The sequence below is a fragment of the Giraffa tippelskirchi genome, chromosome 7 (assembly GCF_054371585.1).
Source record: "Giraffa tippelskirchi isolate mGirTip1 chromosome 7, T2T-mGirTip1v1.2.pri, whole genome shotgun sequence".
NCBI classification, from domain to species: domain Eukaryota; kingdom Metazoa; phylum Chordata; class Mammalia; order Artiodactyla; family Giraffidae; genus Giraffa; species Giraffa tippelskirchi.
In genome coordinates this window covers 19,166,988-19,194,945 of record NC_137281.1, presented here as the reverse complement: position 1 = coordinate 19,194,945, position 27,958 = coordinate 19,166,988, and the positions used below count along the sequence as shown (strand labels likewise).

Here is a 27,958-nt window from a genome sequence, read left to right as displayed (position 1 = left end):
TTTCCTTTGTGGCTCAAACTCTTGTTTCTTAGGGTTACATGTATAGATTTTAAATTGCTTCTCAAGCCCACTCCCCCCATTCAACTCTTTTTGCTGGTAGGATAATTCAGATGACTGAGAATTCCTGCTTGCTTAATCTACACTGATACTTTATTAATTCAGTATTAGATAGTTCAGAATCTGGTGGTTGGGCTGAAGAACAAGTTTTTAGCTCACAAAGCAGGTGAAAATGATTCACATTTTATCCAAACATTTTTAACCATTTAATAAACTTATTAAACAAGAGGGGAGATGTATACTTCTGTGGCTTCGAGTCTCCGTCACGTCACGATAGCCCAGGTAACTTGTAGCTCATTTTTGCCTCAGAGGCCCAGTGTAGTAGCACCTCAAACATTTGTTCTGCCAGAAGGTATGGAGGGCCCATCGTGAGCTGGATACTGTGCTGAGTGCTTGAAGTGCAGTAGAGGTGTCAGTGCCTTGGAGGGGCCCAGCCCATCAAGGAACACATAACAGTGTTAACGAGTACATTAACAAACACCACAGGTACTCAGCTGTGGACAGAGCACTTTGATATGGAGTTTCTTAATGAAACTTAATTAATTGTTCTTTATTGTAAACCTATAATTTGCCAAGCCCTGGTGATTTTATGTAAGCAGAACAAGCAGATCCCTGCCCTCAGGGAGGCTCCAGCTAGTGATGGGTCAGACTTGACACCAGCACACAGGTAACATACAGACTCCAGTGAAGTACAGTATGCTCCTGGGCCTACAAACCATGCCGAGAGGTTCCAGTATTTCCATTCTGTAGATGAGGAAACCAAGTCCTCAAGAGGGGAAATAATTCGCCCATGATCACACCCATACTAAGTGGCAGAGCAGGGACTGAGCCCAAGTTTTTGAAATTTAAATCCAGTATTCTTTCCGTTGGAAACAGTTGCTTGAAGTAGCACAGCCTCTCATTCTGTGCTATATTAAGTTTTCCCATCTGTCATTTTTATTAGTTGTCATTGATCTGTAATATTTCTCACACAGAACCATTATACAATATTTCACACTTCTTTTTTTCAGGGCTTTTTTTTAAAAACTCTTATCTGGAGTAGTGCCACTTATAATCAAGTCCAAGTTTTTAACTCACCAATTAAGAGCAGTACTTAGATTATAATTATGATTATGATTAGTGTGTATATTAATGTTACAGATTTATACCAGGAAATTAGGACATTTTGTTCTGCCTGGCAAAAGTAGTTATTAGCCAAAGAAAATTGTAATTTTAGAAAGCTTAAATTTAACCTAAGGATTTTCTTTGTTTTGTTAGAATTTCCATGTGGGAGTTCTTTTGTATCACCAATTTTACTTTTCTGCAGCGTGTACTGGTGTTCTACCTAAGCTTTCTTCCTGTTCTGCCTTGTTCTGCAATTTCTGTGCTCGCTCTGTTCTGAATATAAAGCATTCAGGCTATGAATGGCCTGTGAACTTTGTGCTGACAGAAGAGTAAATAAATTGTTGAATATCTTCAGAAACAATTTTCTATGATCAAGTCATTCTGCTTGTATTGCCTCAAGCTTACCCTGATTTGAATCCTGCCCACCCCCTGCACCCTGCCCCTTGTTGCAGAGTGAGTTTAGCAACAGGGCCTAATTCCATGGATCGGTTTTTTCTGAATTTCAGAGAGCTGCATGTTCACGTTAGTCCTTGTAAACTGTCAGTTTATGGGGTATAATTATACTGCATTACATAGCACTTAATAATTTGCCTTTGCTTTTCCTTCTGTTGTAAGTTATAAACAAAGGAAACCTACAGAGTGAAAAAGTTTTGGACTTTGTATATGGAGTTTGTTATAGATGCTTTGTAGCTGTACTTTATAGTACTGGATTATAGTATTGAATTACAGCTGGTTGGCAAATCAATGTTTCCTGAAGGCTATATCCTATATGGATGAAACCAACACCTTTCAGATTCACAGTTTATCTCTGGTTAAATCAGTTGCAACTCAGTCAGCAGGGCAGCTGGCATCAGGTTCATTATAGTTTAGAATTTTGTACAGGGTTATGTAGAAGCTAACCCAGTGTATTTTTACAGATCAGATGATACTCACTTTATATCCACAGAAAGTGCAGATGCAGGAGAACCTGTAAAGCTAGATTCAAGCTTGTTGACTTTATTAACCAGTGAGAAAGCCTGCCTTGAAATGTTAATACTGTGTGGTATAAATTCTCATTTACAGTGGAATGTAAATACTGTTGTTTTAATCTAATCCAACCACATCACTAAAACTGAAATGCTTTGTCCAGGGAATAAGTCTTCAGTCCAGAAACAGTATAGATGTGATGTATGTGATTATTCAAGTACAACATACGTTGGTGTCAGAAACCACAGACGAATCCATAACTCTGATAAGCCTTACAGGTAAGTGTGATGATCCTGGATTTTTAATACTTGTATTACAATACTGTAAAGAAAAAGTGGAAGTAATTAAAAAGTCGTAACAGTTGTTTAAGCATAGGTTAAGCACTAAGAAACTTTCACTTCCTGGTTTCACAAGTATTGTGTAGTTTGTTAAAGAACTTGAATTTTAAGCTTTGGTCTCAGGACAATAGGTTTATTTCTGACTAGATTTTGCCTAGTAGCAATAAAAGAAGATGCCTATATCTGTCAGTTGCATGTGAGTATAAATTATCATAGCAGTTTTCATTGCTTAGAGTACATTTCAATAATTTGGTAGTTAAGTATTCAGTATTCCAGCAAAAGACTCTTAAAACTTAAAAGCAATAAAATTCCCTGTGACAGATTCTATTTTTGAAAATAAATCTTACCATGTGTAGCGCAAGATCATTTAATTTTGTTACTTGATTTTTTACAAAAGCTCATTCTAATATGTATTCCGAAAATACAGGTGTTCTCAGTTGATTAAGATAGGCTGATAAATAGAAATAACTACTTCTTAAATAAACTTCGCCTCTGGAGAATAAACTACTTGTTGTTTATGTACAGTAAAGATACAGATATTTTTGCAAAGGTTGTCCAGCTGTCACAGAGCAGGGTGTTCTACTGGTAGCCATCAGGGAACATCGAGTTTCCAGTCAGAGCTAAGCCAGCCACCATGGCCGATCGTACTCGGCAGTGCCCTGAGCTTTTCTATCCCCTTGAAAAAACTTGGTTCCTGTTTTAACTCTCTCCCCAGGTTTTATAGGTGTGACACAGGTCACTGTGGGAAAGTTACTATATTAATGTCTAAATGAGAACCTGGCAGACTGTACCTTAAATTGCCATTGCTTGATTCCATACTGTGGCACACTCTCTCTCACTCTCTTTATATATATATATGGTTTTAATATAGAGAGTATATGTATATGGTTTTAAATAATTAATACATGCAGTGAGAATCTTCTTCCTGTTACATCAGAGAAATCATAATAGGTTATTTTCCAGATTTGTTCACACTGTACTTTTTCACTGGGTTTGACCTGAGTGCCTTAGAAAAAATGTTGTCACGCCAACCCCTCCATGTAATTATTACCTTTCACATAACACTTGTTTCCCAACTTTAAAATCCTGTGCCTCTTCTTTAACCTTCTTTAAATACTTCCCCTTTGTCTTCATGAGATTTCCAGTCTACAGAGCATTATGGTTACCATATTCTTTTCCAATATGTTTCTAGGACTTGCTGTTAGAAAGCATAGCCTCCTTGATATCTAATTTAATATTGAGTTATCATAGTTTTCCTGGCTTATTTCATGTAGGCTTCATTCGGTTTTGCTGCCTAGCACACTTATGGTCAGAGTTGAGGCTTCCTTTCTCAGAGTGCATACGCTGTGCGTTTCTGATAGCATGTTACTTGGAGCGCTGAAGGGCCTGGCTCATGAGGTCATCTCAGAAACCCTGTCCTCACTGCAGAAGAAAGAGAGCTATTTTCCATTCCCGTGTTAGGACAGGGAAAAATGAAAAAGGCCTCATCCTGTCCCAGACCTACCAAATGTAGCAAACTTTGTGCTTTTCAGTGCTTTATTAAGGAACATTCTAAGTAAACCACATACCAGTTATGATAATTATCACATTGACCCCAAAGTTAGTAAAAGCTCCATTCACAATTTTCAGATATTAGATTGTCTCTGGTTTAGCTTAATATTGCGGTACTAGAGTTACTGCTGGTTTCCTTCCCATAATAGGACTTTCATGAGTGACTAGCTAGAGATGGAACAACAAAACACTTTCCTTGAGTCCAAAGGTTCCTCCCGATTGTGGCTTTGAGCCCATTTTCCCTTAGAAACATAATTATATCAGTACTCGGGTTCCAAAACTACATGGTGAGATGGAGGGTAGGAGGAACAACACGACAAAGAGGGACATACGTGGGCTTTGGACTGAAGTACTCAGCACACTACCTGACACATAGTAGGTACTCAGGAAATGACTGATGTGCTTGTGTGCTAAGTCACTTCAGTTGTGTCCGACTCTTTGCAGCCGACTCTGCACTGTAACCCGCCAGACTCCTCTGTCCATAGGATTCTCCAGGCAAGGATCCTGGAGTGGATTGTCATGCCCTCCTCCAGGGTATCTTCCTGACGCAGGGATTGAACCCACATCTCTTAGGTCTCCTGCATTCGCAGATAGGTTTTTTACCACTAGCACCATCCAGGAAGCCCAGTGTTGGGCTCAAATGACTGATAGTTATCTGTATACCTTAGTTTTTCTCATCTATAAAATGGCTCTGGTTGTATACATTTATTATGTTTTGAAAATAAATATGTGGTAATATTCTTCCTTAAGTAGAAGAGTCACCCAGATATATTACTATATGTTGATTTTTCAGTACCAACCCTATTTTAATACCCAGTCTAAAAATACCCAGTATTTCCTTAAATGTTTCAGAAGTATCTTTTATTAGTTATTTTGTTTATATCAGCAGGTCCAAACATTGCATTTGGTTGATGTGTTTCTTAATTCTCTCTCTCTTTTAAAATTTTGAAATAGACTTTATAACTTAATGCAGCATATATCCTGAAAATTACATAAATCAAAAGCATACAGCTTGATGAATGGTCACAAATTAAACCCATCATTGTAATTCCGCAGACCAAGAAATAAACTATTGCCAGTGTCTCAGCAGCACCCTCTTCTTGGCCCTTCCACTTACTACCCCTATCCCCCACCAGGTAACCACCATCTTGACTTCTAACATCATAAATTAGTTTTGCCTGTTTTTGAACTTAATATGGATGAAGTCATAGAGCACATATTCTTTTACATCTAGCTTCTTTCATTCAGCATCATTGTGTGTAATTCAGTGTAGAATTAATGTGTTCCTTTCATTACTGTATAGTATTCCATTTTAAGAGTATACCACAATTTATTTTTTATTTACTCTTGATGGATATTTGGATTATTGCCAGACTTTCCCCCATTGTGAATAATCACAATATTCTTTTACATATTTTTTCGTGAAATGGGTCCTTTTCCATTGGTGTATACCTAAGAGTGGAATATGAGGGTAATAGAACGTGCTACATTGAGGTGTGGTGGATATTGTCAATAGTTATCCAAAATGGTTATACCAGTTTACAGTGGTTGTACCAATTCATACCCTCATCAATACTTTGTTTTATCAGTCTTGAATTTTGATCATTCTGGTAGGTACGTATGTTGTGGTTCTCATTTGCATTTCCTGATGATTTAGGTAGTTGAGCATCTTTTTATGTGTTAACTGCGCATTTCTTTATTGGTGGTCTGCTTTTTTATTACTGATTTTGCAGCAATTCTTTATGTGTTCTGAATACAAGTTTTTTGATTTGGATGTGTTTTTTTTGGTCTATTATGTGTATTGCACATATCTTCTATACTTAATGCTCCTCTCAGTGGTATCTTTTGAAGAAAAGAAGTTTCTAGTTTTAATGTAATCAGATGTATTAATCTTTTTCTTTGTGCTTAGGCCTTATATACCTTTATACTCTGAAAACTGATGCCGATTTTTCCAGATAGTCATGCGATTAAGGTAGATGATGAAAGGAGAGGTAAAAATGTGTGCTTATAAAATAATGAGCCTGATTTTCAGGGATTCACACTAACTGGGTCAAAAATTCTCCGTGCTTATGTATTAATGACCCTGGTTTTCTAATATGACACAAAAAGTAAAAGAAAAATCTCCAAAAAAAAACAAAACCAGAAAGGTTTTAAGCAGTGGAAATGACATTTGGAATGACAGAGTTGCCTCCTATGTGTGGTCAGTCATTGTAGAAAGTCTGGTCTTTATATAGCTATATTGCAAATGGTAGTAATAATGGCTGGAGAAGGAAATGGCAACCCACTCCAGTATTCCTGCCTGGAGAATTCCATGGGCAGAGGAGCCTGGTGGGCTGCAGTCCATGTGGTCACAGAGAGTGGGACATGACTGAGTGACTAACACACAATAATAATAGCTAACATTTTTTTGTAAAAACATTCTTCATGGGCCAGGCAATGTGCTGAGTACTCAATATGTGTCAGCTCACATGATGCTCATGACAGCCCAGAACTTAGGAATATTACTACTATTAATGTTGTATTAATAGATATGGAAAGGAGGCTGGGTAGATGAAACAGTTTTCCCCACAGTCTCCCAAGTGGCAGAGCCAGGCCTTGAACCCTTGCTCCTGTCAGCTGTGCCACTCCACCTGCATCTGCTTTGCCAGAGACAACTCTTCCTGAGGCGTGCTGCCAAACCACCCCCAACTTAGTGGTGTAAAACAGCAGCTCTTTTATTTGACTGAGGGATTCTGTAGGTCAGGAATTCAGAAAGGGCATTATAGGGGTGGCTTGTCTCTGTTCCATGAGGTCTGGGACTCAAGAGGGAAGGCTTGAAGTCTGGAGGTAAGTGAGTTGACAGGGGTTGCAGGCATCTGAGGGGTCCCTCACCGTCAGACTGTTGACTGGGGCCTCAGCTGGAACACGTACATGATTTCTCCACATGGATTTTTCCAAGTGTGCTGGTTCCACAAGTGAATGCTTAGGTGAGAAGTAGATGAAAGCAGTATTACATTTTATGACATAGCCATGAAAGTCACATGCCATCACTTCCACCAATTTAGACTTCTTTTTTTTTAATTTATTTATTTTTAATTGGAGGATAATTGTTTTACAATATTGTGTTGGCTTCTGCCATGCATCAACGTGAATCAGCCTTAGGTATATATTAATGTATGTCCCATCACTCCTGAACCTCCCTCCCACCTTCCACCCTGCGCATGCTTACTCGCTTCAGTTGTATCCAACTCTGTGCGACCCTGTGGACCGTAGCCCGCCAGGCTTCTCTCTCCATGGGATTCTCTAGGCAAGAATACTGGAGTAGGTTGCCATGCCCTCCTCCAGAGGATCTTCCCAACCCAGGGATCGAACCCGTGTCTCTTATGTCTGCTGCATTGGCAGGCAGGTTCTTTACCACTGGTACCACCTGGGAAGCCCACCTTCCACCCTACAGATTTCTTAAATCTCTTTTAATCTGAAACCATGTTGAATTGTTAGTCAGTTGTATTAGCTTGGGAAAAATCTCAAGTCTTTGAAAACCCTGAATTTGTTTTAAGGAAAACAGTTTAGCTTATGGTTTACTTTGGAGGGAAAAGAAATGTGTTTCGTTTAGAAGGAATGAACTGATGGACTTTGTTTCTTAGAGTGGCACGAAGAGTTCTTGGGTTTCATCACAAAATTTGAAGTGGCTTCTTCTCTGGGCCTTAGTTTATGTATTCCTTTAAAAGCATAGAAAACTAATTGAATGTGGTAAGACAAATCCTATTGCAAGATTTCTACTTCAGTCTTTTCACATATGTTCAAGTCATACCTCCAATGGACGGAGGAGCCTGGTAGGCTGCAGTCCATGGGGTCACAAAGAGTCGGACACGACTGAGCGACTTCATTTTCACTTTCATGCATTGGAGAAGGAAATGGCAATCCACTCCAGTGTTCTTGCCTGGAGAGTCCCAGGGACGGCGGACCCTGGTGGGCTGCCGTCTGTGGGGTCGCACAGAGTCGGACATGACTGAAGCGATTTAGCAGCAGCAGCAGCAAATCATACCTCAAGTACTGCAGGACATCTGGTTCTGCTTTCCTCTGCCTAACCCCTCAAGACAATTGTTCTTAATTAAATCAGATCTGGAGTAATGTCCAAGTAAAGCCCTAGGCCAAGGAAATAGGATAGTTTAACCACATTATTAGCTCCGTGGGGATTAAAGTAACTGACCTATTAGGAATGGGAGAAAGCCTGTAGAAAAATTCAGTTCAGGTTTTTAGCCAGATTCAGAAACCTTGGGTTTTCTGATGTCAAATATTTTCCATGCCACCAAGCAACTCAGTTATCATCAGCATTAGCTGAGTGTCCTGCAACTTTAATTCAATCTTAACAGTGTCTACCCAGAGATAGCATCAGATCCCACCAGTGAAGGGCTCAGACCCACAAGACTGCCCTCACTTCAGATGCCAATCGCAAGTCTAGGTTGTTATCTGTGCTTCTACTGGCTGATCATAAATCAGGTATTAAATCAGCTGTAAAAAAGATTGTTGGGACTCCCTCCTCAGGTTTGATTAATTGGCTAGAAAGGATACAGGTGTACAGTCAGATGAAGAGACACAGAGGTAAAGGTCCAGGAGAGGTGGAGTTTCCGTACCTTCTCTGGGTGTGCCTCTCTCCCAGCCCTTTCATGTGCTCGCCAGCCTGGGAACTCTCTGAACCATCCTTCAAGTTTTTACGGAGGCTTCATTACATAAGCACAGTTGGTTAAATCATTGGCCATCGATGGTTGAACTGACTCTGAACAGTCTGTCCTCTGAGACTGGAAGTTCCAACCCTCTAATCACATGGTTCGTTCTTCTGGCAATCAGCCTCCATCCTTAGGTTACCTAGGGCAGGGATCCGCAACCTCTGAGATCTAATGCCCGATGATCTGATGTAATAATAATAGAAATAAAGTGTACAACAAATGTAATGCACTTGAATCATCTGGAAACCATCTCCCTCATCCCCTATCCACGGAATAATTGTCTTTCATGAAACCAGTCCTGGTGCCAAAAAAGTTGGGGACCGCTGACCTAGGAATTTTCCAAGAAATCACCTCATTAACATACAAAAGACCTTTATCACTCTTATCTTTTGGGGAATTCATGGGTTATAGGAGCTCTATGCCAAATATATATTGTTATAAATCATGATATCACAGATTTCTATTAATACATTAGCATTCTGTTCTTTTTCTGACTCAGCAAAACACATAGTCATGGAATTTACACCTTCGTGAAAGAATACAGATAAAAAAAGTAAACTAGAATTTCAGAAAATAAGTGCAGTGAAGTGAATAAAACAAGATAGTAATTAATAGTGGTTCATTCTAATTTTTTTTTTAGCTAAGAGAATTTGGTTTCCTCCATGAAATTATACAGGAAAAGCAGAGAAGGAATGAAAATAAGAAAATAATATTTTAGCTGATAGAAATATTTTCATTAAAAGGGAGTAAAAATAGATTTAAGCCACCTTTACGTAACTTTGAAGTTAAGGTTCTCTTATCATATTCTTTCTCCCCTAATCAGTTAAAAATCATTTTAGTAAATGCGTACCATTTTCAAATTGTTCCTGCATTTTTTTTTTCATACTTAGATCTTTAAATGAATATACACCATTGTAAGTGTCCCTTCAGAATAACCTTTGTACCAGGCTAAGGTAGGTATTCATAGAATTAGGACTTAGTTGTTCAGCACATTGCTCTTGCTTTATCTCTCCTCTCCTTAAAAAAGATTTTAAGGACCTCATATTAAGGGATGTTGAACAACAGCAAAATTTACAGAAATACATCTTTGTCCAGTAGAATGAGAGAGAAATTTGGAAAGTAAAAAAGGCTTCATCTATATGCCTTGTTTACATAGGAAAGCTATGAAAGTGATAGACCCTAGGTTACCTCATAGATGACACTGAGTTGTTAGAAAAGAGCATTTCTGACCATGAGTAATATTTCACAGTAAAGTTTAGCTTTTTTCCAGCTCTGAGGGATACTCATCCTCGACTGAACAACAACAGCGTAAGGGGTACAGATTATATAATCAGGGAAACGTTTAAATAAACACCACATTTGCTGACCAGTTGAGTTAGGACAGAAATTGGCTTCGCAATTTTAAGTAAATATCCAAAAGCAGAGACTCCCATTTCAGACAATATAGTGAGCTAGATAAAATTGAACAACTGTCCCAATGAAGATGACTAAAATGCTGGGTAAATATTTAAAACAATGTTTACTTGTATATTTTATCTTTCTGGGAAACTACAAAGATAAAAGTCAAAGCACATAGCCTGTAAGGTGAATGATCCTATCAACATGAATGAATCTCAGAAACGTTGAGCTAAGACAAAGAAGCAAATCACACAGGAATACATAAAGTATGATTATATTTATATGCTCAAAAAATATGTGAATAAACAATATTTTGGGATTGCTGTTGTTCATTTGCTGAGTTGTGTCTGACTCTTTGCTACCCCGTGGACTGCAGCATGCCAGGCTCCTGTCCTCCATTATCTCCTGGAGTTTGCTCAGACTCATGTCCATTGAGTCAGTGATGCTATCTAACCATCTTACCCTCTGCTGCCCACTTCTCCTTCTGTCTTCAACCTTTGCCAGCCTCAAGGTCTTTTCCAGGGAGTCGGCTCTTGGCATCAGGTGGCCAAAGTATTGGAGCTTCAGCATCAGTCCTTCCTATGAATATTCAGGGTTGAATTAGGATTGACTGGTTTGATTTCCTTGCAGTCCAGAGGACTCTCAGGAGTCTTCTCCAGCACCACAGTTCAAAGGCATCAATTCTTTGGTGCTCAGCTGCCTTTATGGTCCAACTCTCACATCTATACATGACTACTAGAAAAACCATAGCTTTGACTCTATGAATTTTTGTCAGCAAAGTGATGTTTCTGCTTCCTAATACGCTGTCCTAGGATTGTCATAGCTTTTCTTCTGAGGAGCAAGCATCTTTTAATTTCATGACTGCAGTCACCATCCACAGTGATTTTGGAGCCCAGGAAAATGCGTCCACTTTTTCCTCTTCTATTTGCCATGAAGTGATGGGCCGGATGCCATGATCTTAGTTTTTTGAATGTTGAGTTTCAAGCCAACTTTTTCACTCTCTTCTTTCACCTTCATCAAGAGGCTCTTTAGTTCCTCTTTTTAAAAAAAAAAACTTTTTATTTTGTATTGGAGTATAGCAGAGTAACAGTGTTGTGATAGTTTCAGGTGAACAGGGAAGGGACTAACCATATATATATACATGTATCCATTCTCCTCCACACTGCCCTCCCATCCAGGATGCCACATAACATTGAGCAGAGTTCCATGTGCTAGACAGTAGGTCCTTATTGGTTATTCATTTTAAATACAGTAGTGTGTACATGTCCATCCCAAACTCCGTAACTGTCCCTTCCCTCCATCCTTACCCCTGACAATCATAAACTTCTGGAATTCTGTGAGTCTGTTTTTGTTTTGTAAGTAAGTTCATTTGTATCATTTCTTTTTAGATTTTAGGGATACATACAGGTAAAACAAAGTAAACAAATCATATACAAAATTCAGTGAAGTGATGCCTCTTTTGAGGAGGAATAGGTATGAGATCCTGGAGGAACCCACAAAGAGGTCTTAAGATAGAGGTAATCTTCTCCTTAAGCAATTATTATGAACCCAGTGTTCATCATTTTGTAAAATTGCATGGACACCTTATACCACATTTTTACATTTCACAAAAGAAAAAATCATTTTTCCAATTGTATATGCAAAGTAATCCAAATTCTGTGGGAGAAATGGTGATAAGGAAGTGAAGTATGTAGATTTTGTGGATAATTCAGTTTATTGTTTGAGGTTTTGATTGGGTAATACACACGTGCACAGATGAACTTTAGAATCAGCTTATCATAGTTTCCTCTTAAAAATAATTCTGTTGCTATTTGTATTAGGATCATGGTCAGTTTCTAGATTAATTTAGAAAGAATTGACAACTTTACACAAACAAGGTTTGGGCTCTTCCATTTTTTTTTCAAGTCATCTGTTGTCCCTCATAAGCATGCAGAGTTTTCTACATATATATTATTGTGAACATTTCTTGTTTTTGCATATACCCATGCATACATATATGTATGCATTAAGTATACAGATAGTTCTCAGTTTGTGCAATAGTATGGGACCATAAAAATGATTGGCAAGCTGAAATTATGCAAAGCCATCTTAATTAATGGTGAAAACTACAATTCTTCTATTATTTTTTAAATTAAAAGCTCTTTCCTGTTACAAATGTATAAGGAAATGAAAAATACTAAAAGTAATATTAACTTAGTACACTGTAGCTTAAAACTTAGAAACACTGAAAGTGAGTGTTTTATTTCTTTGCAGGAAACTTCTCAAGAATAGTTTGCACAGTGCTTGTGTTCTCACTGTATGCTTTAACAGCACAGGGTGAGGAACTTTTCTGTGCCCTGGCCAATGGCCATATTCCTTTCTAAGTAGGGATCAACTTTGAACATTTTATCCTTTGCTCTCTAAATGTCATGAAATATCTCCAGGAGTTTCTGTTAGATGAAATTTTTCGCTGGCATAACTTTCCCAGAGAACAGCTTTCCTTATTTATGTCATGGAGATCCTCTGGCTGCAAACCCAGAGCTGCTTCAGCAGTGGCAGCATCAGCTTTCCTGTGGTCAGCTGTTTGTTCTCTAACTCCATTTATATTTGAGTCTAATTTCACTTTCAGCATTACCACTTTTGGGTTTCTTCCATTTTGTTGGCCAGTTCTCTTTTTGGATCATCCATTTTTGTAAATTGTTACATGAATTTATCACTGGGATACAAGGAGGCACATAACTACACACTTTGCTGTCTGTGACTAAATTAATAGAAGCGACTGACTAATCACTGACAGACTTTGAAAGAAATGACGTAAATTAGTCACTGATTCAGAGAAGGCAATGGTACCCCACTCCAGTATTCTTGCCTGGAGAATCCTAGGGACGGCGGAGCCTGATGGGCTGCCGTCTATAGGGTCGCACAGAGTTGGACACAACTGAAGCGACTTAGCAGCAGCAGCAGCAGCAGTCACTGATTATATTTTGTTTTATTGTTTTCAGAGTGGACCAAAGAGCTCCTGGTGAAGTTTGTACACTACAGTTAACTCACAGTTAATAATACTTTGAAATTTGAACAGTGTTGTTAGGAGACTCATCTAACTATGCCATAGTAACTAAAATCCATTCATGTCAGAAATATTACAGGGCAAGGACTGCCTACACACACACACTTGTTGTTAGGCTTATTCCTTTTTTTTGTTGTTGCTCTTATAACTTGGATCCTTTCTTCCTTTCCTAGTTTTCAGTATTGTTATGTGGGGAAACTATTGATGTATACAGCATGTTAGCTTTATACACTTATTGAATTATCTTATTACTTGTAAAAGTTTTTAATTCCTGTTGGATTGCCAGGTTCATAATTGTATTATCTGCAAATACTTTTCTCAACCATGCCTTTATGATATTTACACATATTCTTTCTGTTATCTAATTGTACTGACTACTAGTAACTGATATTCCTGGAATGTTAGGTCCATCAATCAAGGTAAATTGGAAGTGGTCAAACAGGAGATGGAAAGAGTGAACATCGACATCTTAGGAATCAGTGAAATAAATTGGATGGGAATGGGCAAATTTAATTCAGATGACCATTTTATCTATTACTATGGGCAAGAATCCCTTAGAAGAAATAGAGTAGTCCTCTAAGTCAACCAAAGAGTCCAAAATGCAGTACTTGAGTGCAACCTCAAAAACGACAGAAAGATCTCAGTTTGTTTCCAAGGCCGACCATTCAGTATCACAGTGATCCGAGTCTATGCCCCAACCACTGATGCCAAAGATGAAGCTGAACAGTTCTATAAAGACCTACAAGGCCTTCTAGAACTAACACCAAAAAAAGATGTCCTTTGCATCATAGAGGACTGGAATGCAAAAGTAGGAAGTCAAGGAATACCTGGAGTAACAGGCAATGTTGGCCTTGGAGTACAAAATGAAGCAGGCAAAAACTAACAGTTTTGCCAAGAGAACGCACTGGTCATAGTAAACACCCTCTTCAACAACACAAGAGACAGCTCTACACATGAACATCACCAGATGGTCAATACCGAAATCAGATTGGTTATATTCTTTGCAGCCGAAGATGGAGAAGCTCTATACAGTTAGCAAAAACAAGACCAGGAGCTGACTGTGGCTCAGATGATAAACTCCTTATTGCCAAATTCAGACTTAAAGAAAATAGGGAAAACCACTAGACCATTCAGGTATAACCTAAATCATGTCCCTTAGATTATACAGTGGAAGTGACAAATAGATTCAAGGGATTAGATCTGATAGAGTGCCTGAAGAACTATCGACAGAGGTTCATAACATTGTACAGGAGGTGGTGACCAAAACCATCACCAAGAAAAAGAAACGCAAGAAGCCAAGATGGTTGTCTTACAAATAGCTGAGGAGTCCTTACAAATAGCTGAGAAAAGAAGAGAAGCGAAAGGCAAAGGAATAAAGGAAAGATAAACCCATCTGTATGCAGAGTTCCAAAGAATATCAAGGAGAGATAAGAAAGCCTTCTTAAGTGAGCAATGCAAAGAAATAGAAGGAAACAATAGAATGGGAAAGACTAGAAATCTCTTCAAGAAAATTATAAATATCAAGGCAACATTTCTTACAAAGATGGACACAATAAAGGACAGAAATGGCATGAACCTAAAGAAGCAGAAGAGATAAAGAAGAGGTGGCAAGAATACACAGAAGAACTGTACAGAAAGGTCTTAATGACCCAGGTAACCATGATGATGTGATCACTCACCTAGAGCCAGACATCCTGGAGTGTGAAGTCAGGTGCACCTTAGGGAGCATCACTATGAACAAAACTAGTGGAGGTGATGGAATTCCAGCTAAGCTATTTTAAATCCTAAAAGATGATGCTGTTAAAGTGCTGCACTCAGTATGTCAGCACTGAGATCTTCCAGATGTACAAGCTGGATTCGAAGAGGCAGAGGAACCAGAGATCAAGTTGCCAACATCCGTTGAATCATAGAAAAAGCAAGGGAATTCCAGAAAAATATCTACTTCTGCTTCATTGACTATGTGGATCACAACAAGCTGTGGAAAATTCTTCAAGAGATGGGAATACCAGGCCATCTTACCTCCCTCCTGAGAAACCTGTATGCAGGTCAAGAAGCAACAGTTAGAACCAGACATGAAACAAGGGACTGGTTCAAAATTGGGAAAGGAGTATGTCAAGACTGTGTATTGTCACTCTGCTTATTTAACTTACATGCAGAGTACATCATGTGAAATGCCTGGCTGGATGAAGCACAAGCAGGAATCAAGATTGCCAGGAGAAATATCAATAACCTCAGTTATGCAGATGATATCACACTAATGGCAACAAACAGAGAGGAACTGAAGAGCCTCTTAATGAAGGTGAAAGAGGAGAGTGAAAAAACTGGCTTAGAATTCAGCTTTCAAAAAACTAAGATCATGGCTTCTGGTCCCATCACTTCATGGCAAATAGAAGGGGAAAAGATGAAAACAGTGACAGACTATTTTCTTAGGCTCCAGAATCACTGCGGACAGTGACTGCAGCCATGAAATTAAAAGACACCTGCTGCTTAGAAGAAAAACTATGACAAACCTAAACAACATATTGAAAAGTAGAGACGTCACTTGGCCGACCAGAGTCCGTATAGGCAAAGCTGTGGTTTTTCCAGTAGTCATATACAGATGTGAGAGTTGGACTATAAAGAAGGCTGAGTGCCAAACAATTGTTGCTTTCCAACTGTGGTGCTGGAGAAGACTTTAGAGAGTTCCTTGGACAGCTAGGAGATCAAACCAGTCAATCCTAAAGAAAGTCAACCCTGAATATTCTGTTGAAAAGACAGATGCTGAAGCTGAATCTCCAATACTTTGGCCACCTGATGCAAAGAACTGACTCATTGGAAAAGACCCTGGTGCTGGAAAAGATTGAAGGCAAGAGGAGAAGGGGCCAGCAGAGGATGAGATGGTTATATGGCATCATCGACTCAATGGACATGAGTTGGAGCAAACTCCTGGAGATTATGAAGGACAGGGAAGCCTGGCGTGCTGCAGTCCATGGGGTCACAAAGAGTCAGACATGACTGAGTGACTGAACAACAACAAAGTACCTCCACAATGCTAAGTAACAGTGGGGATAGTGACCATCCTTATTTTGTTCTTGGGCTTAATGGGAAGGCTTCTGATGTTTCCACTTTAAGCTTTATGCTAGTTTTGGGGTTTAGGTAGGTATATTTTTTCATGTTGAAGCGTTATTTGCTTAGCATATTTCGGTGAGAAATTTTATTGAGTGTTAATTGGGTTCAGGTGTTATCAGCCTGATTCGAGTGCCTCCTAAAATGTGGTAGGGAGCACAGCTGTACCCATGAAGTTATGTTTGAAAAAGAAAAGAAATGGAAAAAACTAACCCTGAATCTGATAAAACCTCTGCATCAGTAGTTCCCAGATGAGACATTTGGCAGTGTCTGGAGATATTGTTGGTTGTCACAAGAGGAAGAGAAGATGCTAGTAGCACCTAGGGAGTAGAGGAAAGTGATGCTGCTGAAACCATCCCACATGCCCAGAGCAGCCACCACAAAAAGAATTGTCTAGCCCAAATGTCAAGTGCAAAGGTTTAGAAACTCTTTTTCTAGATCTCTCACTACTGTTTACCAAAAAAAAAAAAAATGGGAATATGGAAACATGACACTAACGGAAAACAATCAAAACAGCTTGTGAAATATTCTAGAAGGCAGATGACCTGGTTTCTTCAACATACGAATGGTGTGAGAGGGATGGGGAAAAGAAAGAGTTATTGCATATTAAAAGAGTTCAAGATATATGCCAACCAAATGCAATATAGTGCTATATATACCATTTCACATGAGCCACTTGAGCATCTCAGATTTCGATATCTATGGGAGGTCCTAGAACCAGTTCCCTGCATATACCCAGGGATAACTGTATAGATCTTATTTGGATCCTCATTCAAGTAAAACATTTCTGCAGAAATCAGGGCAATTTGAGGAAATACATGAAACAAGACTAGCAAAATGTCAGTAATTACTGGAGTTGGGAAATGGAGATTCACTATACTTTCCTACTTTTGTTTTTGCTTCAGTTGTCCATAATAAAAATTTTTCTTAAGATGGATATTGAATTTCTTTGGATTAAGTTTAAGTAACTTCAGTGAAAATGACTTGTCTCTTTCTGATCCTTTCGAATAGTGATTTATAATAATATATTTTCTAATATTAAATTCTCTGTGTTCCTAAAATAAGCCTCCCATGAAAAACACAACATTGCCTGCCAAGTCGCTTCAGTTGTGTCTGGCTCTTGAGAGACCCTATGGACTGTAGCCCTCCATTTCCTCTGTCCATGGGATTCTCTAGGCAAGAATACTGGAGTGGGTTGCCATGCCCTCCTCCAAAGGATCTTCCCGACCCAGGGATTGAACCTGCGTCTCATATGTCTCCTGTGTTGGAAGGCAGGTTCTTTACCACTAGTGCCACCTGGGAAGCCCTTCACCTTTTTATAAAAGTTTTTTTCTTTTTTCTTAAATATAAAGCCTTTGTAAAAAGGCTTTCAAAGTCTTTTTATAAAATTAGAATAATATTGATACTAAAATTTGGCAAGGGCAACAGAAAGAAAACTATATACCAATCTCACTTATGACTCTCAATGCAGGTATACTGAATAAAATGCTGGAAAACAGACTTCTATAGTAGATTAAAAGAATAATAGTAATATTTTAATAATGCCATGTATATATGTATATTCTTTTTATAAAAGCTTTTTATATTTTATATAAAGGTCTCTGGAACTTTAAATGTACAGGCTAAGTTAAATACAAAGAAGCTGGCTAGTCTATTGACTTTAGTCACTGGAATAGTGGGCCTTTAGGGAAAAAAATTAATATCTCATCATGCCCCCTGCAGTGGAAATGCAGAGTTTTAACCGTTGGACCGTGAGGGAAGCCCCACTGTCAGCTTATGTTTAATAGGTGAATTTTTAGAGGCAGTTTAGGTTCACTGCAGTATCAAGCGGAAGCAGAGATTTCCCATGTCCTCTGTGCCCCACACACTCATAGCTTCCCCCGTCATCAGCATTCCCCACCAGAGCAGCACATTTGTGAGAACTGATGAGCCAGTATTGATGCATCATTGTAATCCTGAGTCTGTAGTTTATATTTCGGTTCACTCTTGATACTGCACACTCTGTGCATTTGAGCAAATTTATAATGACATGTATCTACCATTACAGTATCATACAGAGTAGTTTCACTACCCTAAAAAAATTGGCTGAATCCCACCTATTTATCCCCTCTCAGTGACTCAAAGCTTGGTGACCAGTCATCTTTTCTTGATTCCATGGATGTGTGGTGTCACACTCCCAACTTTGTCCTTCTCCTTCCATATTGTGTTGGCTCTTCTGGATCTTTTGCCTTCCATGTAAACTTTAGAATCAGTTTGTCAATATCCACAAAATAACTTGCTGGGGTTTTTATTGGAATAATATTGAATCTATAGATCAAGTTGGGAAGAACTAACATTTTGACAGTACTTGAGTCTTCCTATCCATGAATACAGACACTCTCTATATTTATAGCTCTTTGATTTATCAGAGTTTTGTAGTTTTCTTCATAAAGACAGACCTTGTACATATTTTGTTAGTTTTATACCTAAATATTTTGTTTTCAGTACTGCTAAGGTAAGTGGGATTAAATGTTCTTAATTTCAAATACTGCTTGTTTATGGCTAGAATATAGGAAAGCAATTGACTTTTTTAAGATATTAACCTTGTGTCCTGCAATCTTGATATAATTACTTATTCTAGGAGTTTTTGGGTATATGCTTTAAGATTTTCTGTGTAGACAATCAGATGATACGTGAACAAACTGTGTGTATGCATGTATACACACACACACACACATATTGCATTAGCTAGGACTTCAGTTATGATGTTGAAAAGGCATGGTTAGACAAGACATCTGTGCTTTGTTCTTAAACTTATCGGGAAAGCTTTTTGTTTCTTATTAAGTATGGTGTTACCTATAGGTTTACTGTAGGTATTCTTTATCCATTTGATATGTGTCTTTATAAAGTGAGTTTCTTATAGACAGTGTATAGTTGGGTCTTGGTTTTGATCCCACTTGACAATCTCTGTCTTTCTTTAATTTACTTTTAGCTGCACTGGGTCTTCGTTGGGCTCTGCACTGGGACTGCATGCAGGCTTTCTCTAGTTGCAGCAAGTGGGAGCTACTCATCATTGTGTTGGGTGGGCTTCTCATTGCAGTGGATTCTCTTCGCAGAACAGGGATTGAACCCTTGTCCTCTGCATTGGCAGGCGATTCTTATCCCCTGAGCCACTAGGAAAGTCCCAATCTCTGTCTTTTAATTGGTGTATTTAGACCATTGACGTTTAAATGATGATTGATAATAGTTGAATTCATAGCTGCATATTTGTTACCATTTTCTATTTGCTGCGTTCTATTTTTTTCTTTTACTCTTTTTCTGCCTTTTGTGGTTTTCATTGAGCATGTTATGTGATTCCATTTTCTCTCCTTTCTTAGCATATGGGTTGTACTTATTTTTTTTTACTTTCATTAATGGTTTCCTAGGGTTTGGCATACACATTTACAGCTAATCCAAATCCACCTTCAAGTAACATTACTGGCTTCATGGGTATCCCAGGTACATTATAATAAAATAACCTAATTCTTCTCTTCCATTACCTGCATTACTTCTTTCATTTCATTTATACATCGAATGTGTGTGTGTGTGTGTGTGCGCGCGTGTGTGTGCGTGCACATACCTGTGTGCACACATACATAAGCATATATAATCGAATATATTGTTGCTATTATTTTAAACAAACTGTTATCTCTCAGATCAATTAAAATTAAAAACTTTTATTTTACCCTCTCTTACACCTTATCTGAGACTTCCCTGGTGGTTCAGTGGTACAGAATCCTCCTGCCTATGCAGGAAACACTGGTTTGATCCCTGGGTCAGGAAGACCCCCAAGAGGGAGAAATGGCAACCCCCTCCAGTATTCTTGCCTCAGGAATTACATGGACAGAGGAGCCTGGCAGGCTACAGTCATGGCGTGGCAGAAATTCAGACACAACTTAGCAACTAAACAGCAGCAGCAACATCCCTTATCTGATGTTTTTCCTTTCTTTGTGTAGATCCACATTTCTGAGCTTTTATCATTTTCCTTCTTTCTAAAGAACTTCTTTAACCTTTCTTGCAAGACAGATTTACCAGCAACAGATTACTTCAACTTTGTTTGTTGGAGGAAGTCTTTATTTCTGCCCACTTTTGAAGAGTAATTTTGCTGGTACAGAACTCTACGTTGGTTGATTTTTCTCTCAACACTTTGAATAGTTCACTCTACTCTTCTTTCTTGCACTGTTTCTGAGAAGTTTGATTTAATTCTTCTTTGCTTATCTCTCCCTCTGGCTCCTTTTTTCTTTTTCTTTTATTTTCTGTAGTTCAAAACTGACACACTTATGTGGACTCTTTCTGCCATTTATCCTGTTTGGTGTTCTCTGAGAAGCTTGTATCTATGGTTTGATATCTGATGTTAATTTAGGGAACTTCTCAGTCATTATTGTTTAAAATAAATTTCTTCTGCTCCTTTCTCTCTTCTAGTATTCCCATTACACATAGATTACACTTTTTGTAGTTGTATATTCTTTCTGTTTTTTCCAGTCCTTTTTTTTGGCTTTTTGATTTGGAGGTTTCTATCTGTTGGGATATCCTCAGGCTCAGAGATTCCTTCCTCAGGTATATCCAGTCCACTAATAAGCCCCTTATAGGACTCCTCGTTTCTGTTATCTGTTTTTTCATCTCATTTTAGAGGGTTCTGATCTCTTTGATTTCTTTTTGGCTCTTTTTCAGAATTTCCATCTCTCTGCTTTGTTACTCATATGTTTTCCCATGCTATGTATTTTATTGATTGGGGCTCTTAGAATTATTAATCATAGTTGTTTTAAATCAGCAGTCTAATAATTCCAACATCCTGCCATATCTGACTGTTGTTCCCGTGCTTGCTCTGTCTCTTAACTTTGGTTTTTGCCTCTTAGTATGTCTTATAATTTTTTCTTGATAATCAGGCATGATGTACTGGGTAAAAGGCTGTGCTGTCAGTAGGACTTCAGAAATGTGATGATTAAAAATAAAGGGAGGGAAAATGTTCTGTAGTCCATGACTAGGTCTCAGGTTTTTAGTGAGCCTCTGCCTCTGGACTGTGAACTGTACTTCTCAGTCCCCTCCCTCCCCAGCCCTTGGTGGACAAGATAGCTGGAGTGGCCTGGAGTTGGGTATTTCTTTCCCTCAGGTCAGTTATGCTCTGATGAAACTCCAGTAGGTTAGGCTCTGGTTAAATAATTTCTCCTGAGAGCAGACCTTGTTAAGAACAGAATGTTCTGGCATGTCTCAAAGTGGTTCTTTTACCCTCTGCTGACTCTCTTGTTGTGGTGAAGAGTTCAGATAAGTTACCTGATTTGTTAGATTGGGTGATTCAGTATTTATTAAAAATGACTTTTTAAAAGGATGTTTGCAGTTTCCTAAAAAGATAAACATTCTGCTCTTAAGTATTTACACAAATGATGAAAACTTATATTCACAGAAAACCCTGCACATGAATGTTTAATAGAAGCTTTATTCATAATTGACAAAACTTGGGAGCAACTAGATGTCTTTATTTTATCATAATGTACCCGAGCTATCCATGAAGCCAGTATAGTGTTACTTGAAGGTGGGTTTGGATTAGCTGTAAATGTATTTGCCAAACACTAGGGAAACCAATAATATAAAGTAAAAAAATAAGTATAACTGACATGCTAAGAAAGGAGAAAAATTGAATCATATAATATGCTCAATGAAAACCACAAAAGGCAGAAAAAGAGTAGAAGGAATTAATAGAACAAGAACAACCAATGGAAAACAGTAACAAATATGGTAGCTTGGTGGGATATTATTCAGCGATGGAGGGAGGGGCCTCTCAAGCTCTGAAAAGACATGGAAGAACTTACATGCAAATGGCTAAGGTAGAGAAACCAGTCTGAAGAGGCTGTATACAGTATGATTCCAAATATGCAGCATTCTAGAAAAGGCAGAACTATGGAGACAATAAAAGGATTGGTGACTGCCAGTGGTTAGGGCATGGGAGGGATAAGTAGGTGGAGGTGCCAGAGGATGTTTAAGGTTGGGAAATTATTCAGCATGATATTATAATGGATTCATGGCATTATGCATGTATCAAAATACAAAGAACTGTACAACATAGTGAACCCTAATGTAAACTGTAGACACTAGTTAATAATAATGTATCAATACTGGTTCATCAGTTGTAACAAATATTCCATACTGATGCAAGATGTTAATGATAGGAGGACTTGGGTGCAGAGGGGAAAGAGGATAAACATAAACATGCTCTAAATAATCTGTTAATTTTTTTAAGTAGTTCATTCAGTTCAGATTTTACTGAATGTGCCCAACTATGTCAAACAATTGTTACTTGGACTAGAAACTTTAAGATAAGTATCTGTTTTACTTATGAAATCTACATTGTTGAAGCATTCAGGACTACTACTTACATTTTCTGTGAATTTATAAGTAAGCACAGAGTTCATGTTGAAAATTATTTAATTCCTTTTTGCTTTCTTAAGAAATAGAGTGGTATAGAGAATTGATTTGTATATTTGTGTGTGTGTGTGTGGTTAAATAATTTAGTGCAAAGATTTTGCATGTTAGTATATTAGAAATCTTTCCAAATACTGTAATAGCTAAAGTAGTTTGGGATGTTTGTCCTCACTCTTATAATTTCTTTATAATGTAAAATACTTTTATTTCATTGATTCTGAGAGATCCGCACTAGGACATTGTAGCCTCTGATATCAATATGTCTCTTATAATCAGTAGCATCTTAGACTCAGTGAAATGTGATATCTAATAAATCCTCAGGAGAACAAATTTAATAGTTGTTACAGGATTGTGGGATCATCTGATTTCCTGCATCTCGGTTTTTCAGATGCTCATTGTGTGGGTATGTGTGCAGCCATCCTCCTTCTTTGAAGTCTCACATGTGGAAGCATGCCAGTGACCAAAATTACAACTACGAACAAGTAAACAAGGCTATTAATGATGCAATTTCACAAAGTGGCAGGTATTTGATCTTACTATTATATATAAATAAATTACTGTTACATATATATACATTTTCTGTAAAGTTAGATTTAAATCTACTAGTCTGCATTATAACCAACTCAAGATTTGATGTGTGTTGTTCTAAGGATTCGGGGGAAATCCTCTGGAAAGACAATATTAAACAGCAGTGAAGAAAGAGCCGATTCTCTCACTTCTGGAAGTTCAGAAAATTTGGTGTCATCCTCAGAGCTGATTCCCCAGGCTCCCAGTGAAGTCAAAGGTCCCAACGAGAGTGAGAAGCTAAGCCCTGCAAGTAATACCTCATGCAGTTTAGAAAAAAACTCCAGTCTGGCCCCTCCTGGCGTGGAGTATTGCGTTTTACTCTTCTGTTGTTGTATATGTGGTTTTGAATCTACCAGCAAAGAGAATCTCTTGGATCATATGAAAGAGCATGAGGGTGAAATTGTAAACATCATCCTAAATAAGGACCACAACACAACTCTAAACACAAATTAGATGGAATCGTTATCCAAAGAGGAAACCAGCCGAAGAAGAATCCTTTAAACTGCAGTTTGCCCTTTGTGCTGTCCAGTAACTTACTGGACACAGAGGAAATAGTTGGTGTGATTCTTGAGGAAATGACAGATGGGACTTTGAAACTAAATTTGTAATGTAATAAAAGAAATTCCAAATAGATAAGGGGTAATAATATTTAAGCATTTTGAGTAAGGGGACATGGGTTGAGGAGGCAGCAAAGATATAACCTTACAATAACCTTCTGTTACCTCTTAGTTTGAGTGTATTTATTATTAAAAGCTTATTATAGTGTAGAAATGCAAGCAGAAGAGTTAAGAAGGGGCTTTGCAGGAACTGTTCCAAAACATACTGTTACTAAAGTGTCACAGTCTTAAGCAGACCTTAGTTTTCTTTATTCTCAATTTTGACATGAATGACAGGCCTCTTGTCAGAAACGGGAGGCAAGTGTTGAAGGTTTTTTGGTATCAACAAGAAAAAAAAGATGATTACAGGGCTTTGAGACGATCAATCAAAATCTTTTGCCAGATTGATAGAAGTAAATCTATACTCAACCTGAGATATATTATTAATACTTTACTCTTTGGAAAGAAAAGAGATTTCTAAATCCAAATCTAGATTATAAGTAACCATTTACAAAGTAAATTATTGTCTTAAATATACAGTGAATGTCTTGTGAGCAAAAGAGGAGAAAGGTGAATTCCTACCATCCTCAAATCAAAACTCAAGGTTCATAAAAATGGTGACTGGTTGAGCACAGTGATTCTTTTCAGTGTTGATAGAAAACCCAGTTTTCTTAGTAATTAACATAGGCCTTCTAATCCACTCTTCTAAACTAGACCAAGCTTGTTATCTAAAAAAGTCTGTTAAAACAACAAAGTAGGAACCTGCATCTAGCCATGAGACCTTGGAAATAGTTTAAACTGTTAAATAAAAATCATTTAGGGGAAGTGGGATGAAATTGAGAAGCCCCTTCAAATGAGTACTACTATTGAGATTTTATTTCCTTTAGTTTTTTATTTAGTTATACTTACATATGAAGTATAGCCAAATGCGGCTAAAATACAGTAAAAATTCAGTGTTTCTAAAACTTTTAATAACAAAAAACATTTGGGTTTCTCCTATCCAGGAAATTGCGTTTTTTTTGGTGTGCAATAGGACACATGGGAAGCCAGTGAAAACTCGCCATCAGATGAAATCTTCTCGTTAGTTATGCATTTTGTATTACAGTGTATTTCAAAGGGTAAAGAGAACAGAGTTTTTTGGTTTTGCTTTCGTAGTCCTGATCATTGATGTGTGCGTTGTTCTGTTAATGTCAGTTCTGCCTACAAATCAAAAAGTGGCCGGTGCACCATGCCGTGTGCCATCTTCATGGTGCTCTTTCTGAACCTGACTTCATTCTCTAGAGCTAAGGCTGTGACTCTCATAAGTCTTAGAAAACATCGAAAACAGAATTTTTTGAATAGGATACTCTATAGACACGTTTTAGGAAAGAATTCTCTTCCCAAAGTCCAGGTATGAATTGAACAAATTAACGTTTTTTAGATAGCATTGGGAACTATTTAAGCAGAAATATTGTCTGATTTTTTTTTTTTAATCTCATTTGATGGTGATATTTGAACAAACAGAATTGATCATAACTCTGCAGCTCTTTAATTTAGGTAGCTTTAATTTATTTGTGAAAGTTAATCCATTTCTGATATCTGGTTTTTAAAAGAGAAGATGAATTCATATATACTAAACTGTATTACCCAACACCCCATACAATGGGTTTTCTCATTTTCTTCTGTTTTCAGGATTAAAACACAGTGAAATTTTATTTCAAATTCAAATGAAACATTTTAAATGGTTCCATTATTACTATATTGTTTTCACTCAGTTTTTTCATTACTGGTGGCTCTGGCTCAGTGTTTCTTTATAAAAATCTATTATTCTGAAAACTGACAACCTTAGAAGAATTTTTTTGTTCCATAAATTTTCCTTGGCTTTAATTTTATATAATCATTTGGAAAATGCTAATAACTAAAAAACATTCCCAAAATTTCAACAATGAATTTTTTAATTAAATTTCTTCATTTCCTTAAACCACTTCCATTGGTTGTTACTTATATTTTCCATTTGGAATCACAAATTTAAATTTTCCCTAGCTCATGGGAAAAAAATTAACCCAGAAATTCAAAAGTCTTTAAATATTCATCTGACTCTAGCCTAAAATATCTCCAAAAGCTTTCTCCTGGCCTGTAGGAGGAACCATATACCAAAAATGTTCTGTACTTTCCCGTTACAGTTTTGTGACAAGCCTTAAGTTAACTGTCTCCACCAAGAACAATTGAGTATTTCTAAAAGTACTGATGAAGACTAAATATGCAATTTTAATTCTAGAAGAGAGAGGTATTAAAATGGCAGGAATTCTCGTTATATAGGAATAATATTTACTAGTACTCGATCTTTTATTATACAAAACTCAGTTATTTGTTTTCCACGCTGAACACTTAAATTCTAAGATTTGATAGTGAACATAGTTTTTAAAACAAACTTACTGGATAAGGCAAAGGTGGGGAGGGGGAAGATGATGTATTCTGATCATTATAAATAATACTTTATCAGGGCTCTATCATTTTCTCTCTTTCTCTAGTAATCCAGAATATGGTTGGGACCCCCAGTGTTCTAACAGTACCATGCCTATATTCCAGTTGACCTGTAGACTTCAAGTTCTGAGTCCTACCAGTGCAGTGTGGTGACACTGACTGAAGCCTTTATTCTAGATCTTTCGTCTATTCGAGGTAGCTATCGGTGGCTTTGCTACTATTTTTTTTGTCTCTTTTCACAAAGCAAGTGGTGGGCACCTATGTTTACATTGTATCTTCCTGCAATGTACTTGGCTTGACAGAGACAAGCAGGCTTCTCTATTGAGACTTACTATATTTTTAGTTTTCATAGACACTTATTTAATCTTTTTTTTATTGTACAGCAAGGTGCTCTAAGTAATATTCTATAAAATATATTTAATAGAAATTTGAGTTTGATATTCATGGACATGAATACATGTATTTTTTTAAGAAGTAAGTATTGTGTAACACTATGGCATTGCTTCTATAGCCAAAGTCTGAAAATTTCCGAAACACTGACATGTAAAGACTACAGTTAATTCTGACACTGTATCTTATTAAAATAGGATGATTTGCATTTTGTAAAATTATCCTGCGCATCAAGCTGCATGCCTTAATGCCTAAAACTCTAGGATTGTGTTCATGGTAGAACAGTTTATCTGTTCAGTAAACAGTGAAGCAAGGTCTTAGCGCTTCTTTAACTACCTTTGGAAATACTGTACAATGTTAGAATAATTTATTTTGCTTTACAGGAGTTTGTCATGTATTGACTTTAATATTGTATTTTGGTAATAAATTTTTTGTTAAAAACACTTGCCTCTAAGTTTTATTAACAAAAAGTTATGTCCATTCTTAATTTGGAAATGCTGATTTAATCACTTAGAAATTTGGGTTTGAATAATGAAGAACTTCCCCAGGCTTAAGATAAGGGTTATGATTACCTCTTAGTAATGTGTTAAACTATTGGTGACTACCATTATACTGTGTTGGACAGAGGTAACTGAAAAAGCATTTAGATTGTTTTAATCTTTTTAAAAAATCGATTTAATTTTTGAAGTTTTTTTTTCTTTGCTACACAGCTATCTTCCGCATCCATATATGCTTTAAATTCTGATACAGTCTAAGTGCTCAAGACTAGCTCTCTTAACGGCAGTTAGCATTTTGCATGTGCATTGATTCATTGCATTGGCAAGTGAAGCTAGTCTGACGATATCATTGGTCTAGTTACATTGCCCTAGAATCATGGGCTACCTCAACTGCTAGTGTCCGAGGCCACATATTTCTTCCCAAAAGCTTTAATCCCTTGTCCTGTCTCCCAGAGGCAGCATAATTATACCCCTATCTTTTCAAGAGCCAAATCCCAATACTGTTGCCAGCCTCCAGAGAGCTGTAGAAATCCCAGCACAGAAGATCCAGAACATACGGTGCAGTTTGGTAGCCACCAGCCACATGTGGCTGCTGAGCACTTGTAAGACTCGGATGCTGAGTGTACAATATACAACAGTTCTGGAGACATATTTTTTTAAATGTATCTCATTGATAGCTTTTTATATTGATTACTTGTTGAAATGATATTTGGGATATTTTGGATTAAATAAAACATTA

At 37.5% G+C, this 27,958-nt stretch overlaps 1 protein-coding gene across 3 annotated transcripts in view; it reads left to right on the top strand.

Annotated features, from left to right (window-relative positions):
* ZNF507 (zinc finger protein 507) overlaps positions 1-27,163 on the top strand; it is a 40,868-nt gene extending 13,705 nt beyond the window's left edge. For all 3 annotated transcript variants that reach the window (XM_081510457.1, XM_081510456.1, XM_081510455.1), the window contains 3 exons: positions 2,291-2,405; positions 23,095-23,229; positions 23,357-27,163. In XM_081510457.1, coding sequence (XP_081366583.1) covers positions 2,291-2,405; positions 23,095-23,229; positions 23,357-23,726 — 620 coding nt within the window. In that variant the 3' untranslated portion in view covers positions 23,727-27,163. The remainder of the gene's footprint in view (positions 1-2,290; positions 2,406-23,094; positions 23,230-23,356) is intronic.
* Positions 27,164-27,958: the final 795 nt, after the last annotated feature.